Here is a 10,734-nt window from a genome sequence, read left to right on the forward strand (position 1 = left end):
TGAGCATGTGCAGAGGAGAGAAGCCCTAACTGAGCATGTGCAGAGGAGAGAAGCTCTAACTGAGCATGTGCAGAGGAGAGGAGAAGCCCTAACTGAGCATGTGCAGAGAAGAAGAGAAGCCCTAACTGAGCATGTGCAGAGGAGAAGAGGAGCTCTAACTGAGCATGTGCAGAGAAGAGAAGCTCTAACTGAGCATGTGCAGAGGAGAAGAGAAGCCCTAACTGAGCATGTGCAGAGGAGAGAAGCACTAACTGAGCATGTGCAGAGGAGAGAAGCTCTAACTGAGCATGTGCAGAGAAGAAAAGCCCTAACTGAGCATGTGGAGAGGAGAAGAGAAGCTCTTTCTGAGCATGTGCAGAGGAGAAGAGAAGCTCTAACTGAGCATGTGCAGAGGAGAGAAGCTCTAACTGAGCATGTGCAGAGAAGAGAAGCTCTTTCTGAGCATGTGCAGAGGAGAAGAGAAGCTCTAACTGAGCATGTGCAGAGGAGAGAAGCTCTAACTGAGCATGTGCAGAGGAGAAGAGAAGCCCTAACTGAGCATGTGCAGAGAAGAGAAGCTCTTTCTGAGCATGTGCAGAGGAGAAGAGAAGCCCTAACTGAGCATGTGCAGAGGAGAAGAGAAGCTCTTTCTGAGCATGTGCAGAGGAGAAGAGAAGCCCTAACTGAGCATGTGCATAGAAGAGAAGCTCTTTCTGAGCATGTGCAGAGGAGAAGAGAAGCCCTAACTGAGCATGTGCAGAGGAGAAGAGAAGCTCTTTCTGAGCATGTGCAGAGGAGAAGAGAAGCTCTAACTGAGCATGTGCAGAGGAGAAGAGAAGCTCTAACTGAGCATGTGCAGAGGAGAAGAGAAGCCCTAACTGAGCATGTGCAGAGGAGAAGAGAAGCTCTTTCTGAGCATGTGCAGAGGAGAAGAGAAGCACTAACTGAGCATGTGCAGAGGAGAAGAGAAGCTCTAACTGAGCATGTGCAGAGGAGAAGAGAAGCCCTAACTGAGCATGTGCAGAGAAGAGAAGCTCTTTCTGAGCATGTGCAGAGGAGAAGAGAAGCCCTAACTGAGCATGTGCAGAGGAGAAGAGAAGCTCTTTCTGAGCATGTGCAGAGGAGAAGAGAAGCTCTAACTGAGCATGTGCAGAAGAGAAGAGAAGCTCTTTCTGAGCATGTTCAGACACTATATCTGGACTGTAGCAAAACATATTTTACTTTATGTGAAAAAAGTTAAAGCCTCTTTGAACTTAGTCTTTCTGTCCACTGTAACTCACTGGCCGGTGCAGGAACTTTATTGGGGCTAAATATATGAACAGAATCATGACACTCATATTCACACTGATATAAAGTCTTCCTCTGATCAGTAGCGTTCTTGATTGTCGGTCTGTATCTTCTCGTCCCAGGGAAGACCTGTGTGGCCCCTGAGCTCCCCGAGGGGCTGCTCCCGTTCCCGGATAAGCAGCAGTACGGTGTGGGGGAGTCGATGGGCTTCAACTGTCTGAGCCCCGGCCTGAGCCCCCTCCCCCGCACCTACCACAAGTGCGGCCCGTCCCTGAGCTGGGAGCCGGCCGTGCCCCAGGACCTGCGCTGCACAGACGGTACGTCCAGCTCCAGCTCGGCCTGGACCGTGCGGAGCTCCACTTGTGCAGCAGCGCGGTCACCTGTCCAGCCAAACTCAAACTGAACTGTGCAATCAGATGCGTTTGTTTCAGCCACACGCAGAACGAGATCTTGGGTCGGCGACATTCAGAACAAACTCAAGCTGAAACCGATGACCAGGTCGATAAGATAAAAGCTGATGGAGAATAATGTTTCGTCCGTTTGAGGGAAAATGTGGTCGGACCTTTGTGCGTGTTGTGACCCTTTGAGCCCTCGTGATGCTGACATGTTTCCCCGGCCCCTGTGCTGTGTGCAGAGGCCCCGTACATCCCGGAGGGGCGCTGTGGAGTCGGACAGAAGCTGCAGGGCGACCAGTGCGTGTGCAGGACGCGGGAGAGCTGCTCGTGAGGCCACGCCCTAACACACATGAGGATTTTGCACTCTTTTTTACACACATTCTCTCAGTTTTATCCATGTTCTCACTCTGGTCCTCACAAACCGTCGTGTTTTTCTTCTTTCACTTTGTTTCGTCTCATGAATCCTGTTTTCGAGCTCGTCTTCTCCGAGCCTCACAAAAACACGCTTCAATTTTCCAGATTTGTGACTTCAAATCTAGAGATGTTTTCATACAAACGTAACAAAGAACACGACACTCGCAGAGGGAACACAATTTACATCAAAACATCAAAATCCCACAATTATTCCGACATTTCTGTCCCAACTGCTCCAAAGTCGGTCTCATTTTCAAATTGAGTCTGAATGTGACTTTTGTTTTTCTTTTTGGGCAAATGTACAAAATCATTTGGTCGGTGCAGTTTGCGTCGTCCATTTTTGGTGAGACCTTTTGACCTGAAGCCAACAATACGGCCCAAAGATACTGTCTCTATTGTTTATGTCCACGGCAGGAGTTTTGAGGCCTAGATTTCTTTTTTAGTTTGAAGTACAAATATTCAGCACTCGTTCTACCATCAGTAATTCCCTCTGCTGCCAGTAGATGGAGTTCTAACACAAATCTTGAAGTGGGAATGCCCGACTGATAGAGAGTGATTTGCGCTTTTAGATACAGATTATTTTGAGTTCTAAAGTGAAGGTCCTCGCGAGCACGTTTAAAGGTCCCATATTCCGCCGTGTTTCCAATTTCATAGTCGACCGTAAGGACATTTATGATCATATTTTGCGGTGGTGAGACATTCTTCACTTGTGATATTCTACTCTCTTACACGCAGTTGTTCTTTCTGCCGTGCGGCGCCGTTTCCACTCGCCAGGGTTGAATCTGGTGCGATGTGACTGCAGTTCTGCCCCATCCTAACTTCTGGTACCGGTGCGCCCCCTGGTGACTCCCCAAAGTATTGCATTTCACAGTTAAAGCCCTTAGTTTGCTTACTCCAGACACTGTAAAATTAAAAAATAGTAAATGCCATGCATTTATCAACATTTCAACCCTTTTAAAAGCATATTTAAACCATGCATTATTACTATGAGCCTTTCAAAAAGTAACTTGGCAGATGCAGCGTTCCAGTTCGGCTTCTGAAGAGACTTTTTTAAATGACATACATATTGTAGAGTGTGAACGCTGCGACGGGCTGGCCCCTGCCCAGGAGGACCCCACCTAAGGCCCAAAGTCACTGGGACAGGCTCCAGTCACCCGCAAGTAGAAGATGAATGAACGTATTGCACGATACTCTGGATGGGAGACAGACCGTGGACGTGTGGTAGAGACAGAAACACTTCCTGGAGGAGGAGCTGCAGTTGTTAACTCCTCCCCTCGTTTCAAAGGATTAAAGTTACAAAATGTTGGATGAAAGAAATAACGACTTTGAGGATTATTTTGAGGTACAACAACCACTAATAGAAGGTTAAAAGCTCCCAAATGTAGGTTCGGTAGAATATGGGCCCTTTAAAAATGCTATAAATCCCACAATGCAAAAAATTACCCTAAAACCACCAAGACACTCAGAGCGGACTCACTTTGCACCAGTAACTGACAAAACTGTCCATGAGATCATCACCAGTCTGAGTTCATCTACATGCTACCTCCGTGTGTGACCTCCAGATTTCTAAAGTCTGTGCTGAACAGTTTGTTAGCACCATTCAATCTGGAACATTCCCAATGTCTTTGAAAACTGCAGTCAAAAAACCTCTCCTAAAGAAGAGCAGGGGTCAGGGGTCAGGGGGAGCGGTCATAAAGCCTCTCCTAAAGAAGAGCAGGGGTCAGGGGTCAGGGGGAGCGGTCATAAAGCCTCTCCTAAAGAAGAGCAGGGGTCAGGGGTCAGGGGGAGCGGTCATAAAGCCTCTCCTAAAGAAGAGCAGGGGTCAGGGGTCAGGGGGAGCGGTCATAAAGCCTCTCCTAAAGAAGAGCAGGGGTCAGGGGTCAGGGGGAGCGGTCATAAAGCCTCTCCTAAAGAAGAGCAGGGGTCAGGGGTCAGGGGGAGCGGTCATAAAGCCTCTCCTAAAGAAGAGCAGTCTTGATGCCGCAGTACTGAGTCATTACCGGCCCATCTCTAATCTGCCATTTTGGGGCAAAGTCCTTGAAAAGGTTGTTTACCAACAGCTCACAGATTTCCTCTTAATAAACAACTCATTTGATGTTTTTCAGTCAGGTTTTAGACCTCATCACAGCACTGAGACTGCTCTTGTCAAGGTGACAAATGACATCCGCCTGAACACTGACACGGGCAAAGCCTCAGTCTTAATTCTGTTAGATCTGAGTGCTGCTTTTGACACTGTCGATCATGGGATCCTCTTACAGAGACTAGAGGACTGGGTGGGCATCACTGGCCCCGCCCTAAACTGGTTAAGGTCCTATCTGGAAGACAGGAAGTACTTTGTTGAAATTGGTAGCTGTGTCTCAGACCACATGACCCTGACCTGTGGAGTGCCCCAAGGGTCAGTCCTGGGTCCCCTTCTGTTCAACCTCTACATGCTGCCGTTAGGTCAGTTGATACGCAGTGAAAATGTGTCCTATCACAATTATGCAGACGACACTCAGATCTATGTTTCACTGTCGGCAGGTGACTATGGACCAGTGGATTCACTCTGTCACTGCATCCAACAGATCAGTTTGTGGATGCAAAACAACTTTCTCCAGCTGAACTCAGACAAGACTGAAATAATCGTTTTTGGCCCACAGAAACAAAGAGAAAGTGTTAGCGGTCACCTCCAGAGTCTCGCTCTAAAACCTACAAACCAAGTTGGAAATCTGGGGGTAATAATGGACTCAGACTTGAACTTTAATAGCCACGTCAAATCAATAACATCAGCAGCTTTTTACCATCTAAAAAACATTGCCAAAATTAAAAATATAGTGTCCCAACCAGACTTGGAGAGACTTATCCACGCGTTTGTCTCCAGTAGATTAGACTACTGTAACGGCCGCTCACTGGCCTCTCCAAACGAGCTGTAAAACAGCTGCAGTACATCCAGAACGCTGCTGCTCGGGTCCTGACTAGAACCAGGAAGTACCATCACATTAGTCCTGTTCTCAGGGGCCGGCCTCCTGCTGGTGTCAGAGTCAGGACTAAATAGAAGATGTGAGACAGGCTTCTACTCTGACAATGTTCAAATCTAAGCTAAAAACAGTTTTGTTTAGCTGTGCATATGACTGAAAGGATTTTTTCTTTGCTCTCTTCTCTTTTGTTTGTGATTTTATTAGTTTAGAAAATCAGTTGGATTGATCATTTTTAATTTAGTTAATTTTATTGTATTTCTGTTTCTGTAATTTCTTTGTGATTTGAATGCATTTTTCCTGCTGTGAAGCACTTTGAATTGCCTTGTGTATGAAATGTGCTCTACAAATAAACTTGCCTTTAAGCCACACCCCTTCATAACAGTGTGGTTTCCTCCTGGTCAGGGCTTATGAGGCCAGTGTGTGCGTGCTGAACACCGACGCAGACGCAGCCGTGCACATGTCTTTGTGCGCCTTCCACACGGGCCGTTGCCATGGAGACCACCTCTATTACATCTCGGACAGCAAGTGTGACGGCCTGGATCCCGCCAAACTGGACTGGGGCCGCTTCAGAGCCAAGATGGCTGCCAAGAGCTCCGTCCATCAGAGCTGTGACCTGGACACGTGCTACGAGTGGGAGAAGTGCTCAGGTCAGTCCTGGTTTAGTCCTGGTTTAGTCCCGGTTTGGACCCGGTTTAGTCCTTTTAGTCCTGGTTTAGTCCTGGTTTAGTTCTGGTTTAGTCCTGGTTTAGTCCTGGTTTAGTCCCGGTTTGGACCCGGTTTAGTCCTTTTAGTCCTGGTTTAGTCCTGGTTTAGTCCTGGTTTAGTCCTGGTTTAGTCCTGGTTTAGTCCCGGTTTGGACCCGGTTTAGTCCTTTTAGTCCTGGTTTAGTCCTGGTTTAGTTCTGGTTTAGTCCTGGTTTAGTCCTGGTTTAGTCCCGGTTTAGTCCCGGTTTGGACCCGGTTTAGTCCTTTTAATCCTGGTTTAGTCCTGTTAAAAATGTCAATGTGTGTGTGTGTGTGTGTGTGTGTGTGTGTGTGTGTGTGTGTGTGTGTGTGTGTATGTGTGTGTGTGTGTGTGTGTGTGTGTGTGTGTGTATGTGTGTGTGTGTGTGTGTGTGTATGTGTATGTGTGTGTGTGTATGTGTGTGTGTGTGTGTATGTGTGTGTGTGTGTGTGCGTGTGTGTATGTGTGTGTGTGTATGTGTGTGTGTGTGTGTGTGTGTGTGTGTGTGTGTGTGTGTATGTGTGTGTGTGTGTATGTGTGTGTGTATGTGTGTGTGTGTGTATGTGTGTGTGTATGTGTGTGTGTGTGTGTGTGTGTGTGTGTGTATGTGTGTGTGTGTGTGTGTGTATGTGTGTGTGTGTGTGTATGTGTGTGTGTGTGTGTGTGTGTGTGTATGTGTGTGTGTGTGTGTATGTGTGTGTGTGTGTGTGTATGTGTGTGTGTGTGTGTGTGTGTGTATGTGTGTGTGTGTGTGTATGTGTGTGTGTGTGTGTATGTGTGTGTGTGTGTGTATGTGTGTGTGTGTGTATGTGTGTGTGTGTGTGTGTGTGTGTGTATGTGTGTGTGTGTGTGTATGTGTGTGTGTGTGTGTATGTGTGTGTGTGTGTGTGTATGTGTGTGTGTGTGTGTGTGTGTGTATGTGTGTGTGTGTGTGTATGTGTGTGTGTGTGTGTATGTGTGTGTGTGTGTGTATGTGTGTGTGTGTGTGTATGTGTGTGTGTGTGTATGTGTGTGTGTGTGTGTGTGTGTGTATGTGTGTGTGTGTGTGTATGTGTGTGTGTGTGTGTATGTGTGTGTGTGTGTGTATGTGTGTGTGTGTGTATGTGTGTGTGTGTGTGTATGTGTGTGTGTGTGTGTATGTGTGTGTGTGTGTATGTGTGTGTGTATGTGTGTGTGTATGTGTGTGTGTGTGACAGCATCCCACAAGTGTGAGATCAGGAGGGCCCAGGACTGCCCCTCAGACGCCCCGGCGCTCTTCTGCGTCACCTTCACCGCGCTCCAGATGACCCGCCCCTTGAGTCTGTGTGCCCTGTCCATCATGCGCTATGCCGGACACCAGATGGAGGTCAGTGAGGGCCCCTGTCCGTGAGGGCCCCTGAACCGGCTCCTCACCAGCTCCAAGTTCTCTTCTTCAACATGGCGTCCTGGCAAGAAAGAGTCTGTGGATTTGTGATTTTCTGTAGTATAAGTATTAAGTATTAAGAGTCCTCCTAAATGTAGGGGCAGTATATTTTACTAGAAATAAACTGGCCCCTGAAACCTAAATGGGGCAGTACACTTCCTCGAGGGCAGTACACTTCCTCGAGGGCAGTATACTTCTTCGAGGGCAGTATACTTCCTCGAGGGCAGTACACTTCCTCGAGGGCAGTATACTTCTTCGAGGGCAGTACACTTCCTCGAGGGCAGTACACTTCCTCGAGGGCAGTATACTTCCTCGAGGGCAGTACACTTCCTCGAGGGCAGTACACTTCCTCGAGGGCAGTACACTTCCTCGAGGGCAGTACACTTCCTCGAGGGCAGTACACTTCCTCGAGGGCAGTACACTTCCTCGAGGGCAGTGAGGGCAGTATACTTCCTCGAGGGCATAGTATTAGTATTTATAGTATTTTGAAGCCACAGATGTTCTTTTCTTTCCACGGCTCTGGGGCTTTAACTTTGCTGTAAATGCAAAAATAAAACATTTGAACATGTATTTCTCCCAATCGTGTTTTTTCTCTTAATGTAAATTGTTTTAACATTTAAACATTTGAAAAATAGATGCTTTATACATACATGTCTTATAAGTTTTAAAGTTTAAAAAGACCGTCACACAAGAAGCAGCTCGTTTCTGCTCTAGGACAAAGTCAAAAACAAAAGAATCATTATTATGTTCTTATTTTTGTAAAAAGCAAAAAAAATAAAAAATCTACAATGACAAGAGTCTTGTAAAACTGATTTGTTTATAAAATAATGTATGCATGAAACTTAAACAAAGCTGTGTCATTTCAGAATAAATACATTCTTATCTTTATGTCAACACTTTTAATAAGCCACTCGTTTTTGAAGAAACATCTTGAGGTTCAATCTGTCGCTGACATTTACTCCTACAGGATAAACGAGGAATTACACCCACTTTAGGACAGGTTCTGGTGTTTTTCTCATTATGACTTATTGGTAACTTAAGTAGGTAAAAGGTAAAAATAATAAATATGATAAAGAGAGAAAATAAAGACAGTTTGTTTCATTGCATACGTTTGGAGGAGAATGTTTGTTTTTTGAGTTTCCTGTTTAAGAATTCAGATTTGTGAATATTACATGTTTCCAGCAGGTGGCGGTGTTGAGCCATGAGCAGAAGAAAGAGTCACGACATGAATCATAAGTTTGTAAAACATAAACATGTTTGAAGTTTTCCATTTTCACAGTAAAAAAGTACTATTTTGCCGCACAGAGACTGTAATTTGTAAAAGTTACAAAAGTGTAAATGAGATAACTTTTGATGGTCCACTCCTGAAGACGAGTCTGTAAAAGTGTAAAGGAGTTTGTTATTTATAAAGACCTCAACAGCTTCAGGCCGGTGGCTCTCACGTCCTGATGAAAACACTGAAGCAGCTGGTCCTGGACCACCTCCGCTCCACCGTGAGCTCAGCCATGGACCCGCTGCAGTTTGCATATCAGTCTGGCATCGGAGTGGAGGACGCCGTCATCTCCCTGCTGCACCGCTCTCTCTCTCACCTGGAAAAGCCTGGCAGCTCTGTGAGGATCCTGTTCTTTGATCTCTCCAGCGCCTTCAACACCATCAGCTCCTGAGGGACAAGCTGGAGACGGCTGGTGTGGAGTACGACCTGCAGAGTGGATCCTGGACTACCTCACAGACCGACCCCAGTTTGTGAGACTGACACTCGGACCTGCAGTGTGAGGGACCTGCAGTGTGAGGGACCTGCAGTGTGGAGGACCTGCAGTGTGAGGGACCTGCAGTGTGGGGGACCTGCAGTGTGGAGGACCTGCAGTGTGAGGGACCTGCAGTGGGAGGGGACCTGCAGTGTGAGGGAGCTGCAGTGTGGGGGACCTGCAGTGTGGGGGACCTGCAGTGTGGGGGACCTGCAGTGTGAGGGACCTGCAGTGTGGGGGACCTGCAGTGTGGAGGACCTGCAGTGTGAGGGACCTGCAGTGTGGGGGACCTGCAGTGTGGAGGACCTGCAGTGTGAGGGACCTGCAGTGGGAGGGGACCTGCAGTGTGAGGGAGCTGCAGTGTGTGGGACCTGCAGTGTGGGGGACCTGCAGTGTGGGGGACCTGCAGTGTGGGGGACCTGCAGTGTGAGGGACCTGCAGTGTGGGGGACCTGCAGTGTGGGGGACCTGCAGTGTGAGGGACCTGCAGTGTGGGGGACCTGCAGTGTGGAGGACCTGCAGTGTGAGGGACCTGCAGTGTGGGGGACCTGCAGTGTGGAGGACCTGCAGTGTGAGGGACCTGCAGTGGGAGGGGACCTGCAGTGTGAGGGAGCTGCAGTGTGGGGGACCTGCAGTGTGGGGGACCTGCAGTGTGGAGGACCTGCAGTGTGAGGGACCTGCAGTGTGGGGGACCTGCAGTGTGGAGGACCTGCAGTGTGAGGGACCTGCAGTGGGAGGGGACCTGCAGTGTGAGGGAGCTGCAGTGTGGGGGACCTGCAGTGTGGGGGACCTGCAGTGTGGGGGACCTGCAGTGTGAGGGACCTGCAGTGTGGGGGCGCCCCAGGGCACTGTCCTCGCGCCCTTTCTCTTCACCCTCTACACTGCAGACCTCAGACATGGACAGCTGTGTCCTGCAGAAGTTCTCTGACCACTCTGCCATCATCGGACTCATCATGGACGACGATGATGTGGAGGACAGAGGACAGAGGACTGGAGCAGGACTTTGTGGAACCTCCTCCTCATCAACGCGGGGAAGACCAAGGAGATGGTGGTGGACTTCCACAGAGGCCACGCCCCCCTCACCAGTGAACATCCAGGGACAGGACAGGCCACGCCCCCCTCACCAGTGAACATCCAGGGACAGGACAGGCCACGCCCCCCTCACCAGTGGACATCCAGGGACGGGACAGGCCACGCCCCCCTCACCAGTGAACATCCAGGGACGGGACAGGCCACGCCCCCCTCACCAGTGAACATCCAGGGACAGGACAGGCCACGCCCCCCTCACCAGTGAACATCCAGGGACAGGACAGGCCACGCCCCCCTCACCAGTGAACATCCAGGGACAGGACAGGCCACGCCTCCCTCACCAGTGAACAGGGACAGGACAGGCCACGCCCCCCTCACCAGTGAACAGGGACGGGACAGGCCACGCCCCCCTCACCAGTGAACAGGGACGGGACAGGCCACGCCCCCCTCACCAGTGAACAGGGACGGGACATTGAGAGAGTGACTCACACAAGGACCTGGTGTTCATCTGAACCACAAACTGGACTCATAACACAGACTGAACAGGACGAGCCAGAGTCGGCTCCACCTCCTGAGGAGACTCAGGACTTTTGGAGTGACAGGGCCACTCCTGACAGGACCGCTCCTGACAGGGCCGCTCCTGACAGGGCCGCTCCTGAAGACCTTCTGAAGAAGCTGGACAAAGCTCCGTCCTGGGCTGTCCTCTGGACTCGGTGCAGGAGGTGGAGGACAGGAGGTCCTGGCTAAACTCACATCTATGCTGGACCATGAGTGTCGCCCCCTGCAGGACACTCTGCCCCCTGC

At 49.4% G+C, this 10,734-nt stretch overlaps 1 protein-coding gene across 1 annotated transcript in view; it reads left to right on the top strand.

Annotated features, from left to right (window-relative positions):
• The window catches only part of LOC140367021 (complement component C6-like), a 33,168-nt gene extending 25,428 nt beyond the window's left edge, over positions 1 to 7,740 (top strand). Inside the window, exons 14-17 of the mRNA XM_072453316.1 lie at positions 1,389 to 1,583; positions 1,901 to 1,988; positions 5,435 to 5,679; positions 6,952 to 7,740. Of these exons, the coding sequence (XP_072309417.1) occupies positions 1,389 to 1,583; positions 1,901 to 1,988; positions 5,435 to 5,679; positions 6,952 to 7,124 (701 nt within the window). The 3' untranslated portion in view covers positions 7,125 to 7,740. The remainder of the gene's footprint in view (positions 1 to 1,388; positions 1,584 to 1,900; positions 1,989 to 5,434; positions 5,680 to 6,951) is intronic.
• Positions 7,741 to 10,734: the final 2,994 nt, after the last annotated feature.

The sequence above is a fragment of the Eucyclogobius newberryi genome, unplaced genomic scaffold (assembly GCF_026437365.1).
Source record: "Eucyclogobius newberryi isolate DKJ021-1_F unplaced genomic scaffold, fEucNew1.0.hap1 SCAF_2, whole genome shotgun sequence".
In the NCBI taxonomy this organism is placed as follows: domain Eukaryota; kingdom Metazoa; phylum Chordata; class Actinopteri; order Gobiiformes; family Gobiidae; genus Eucyclogobius; species Eucyclogobius newberryi.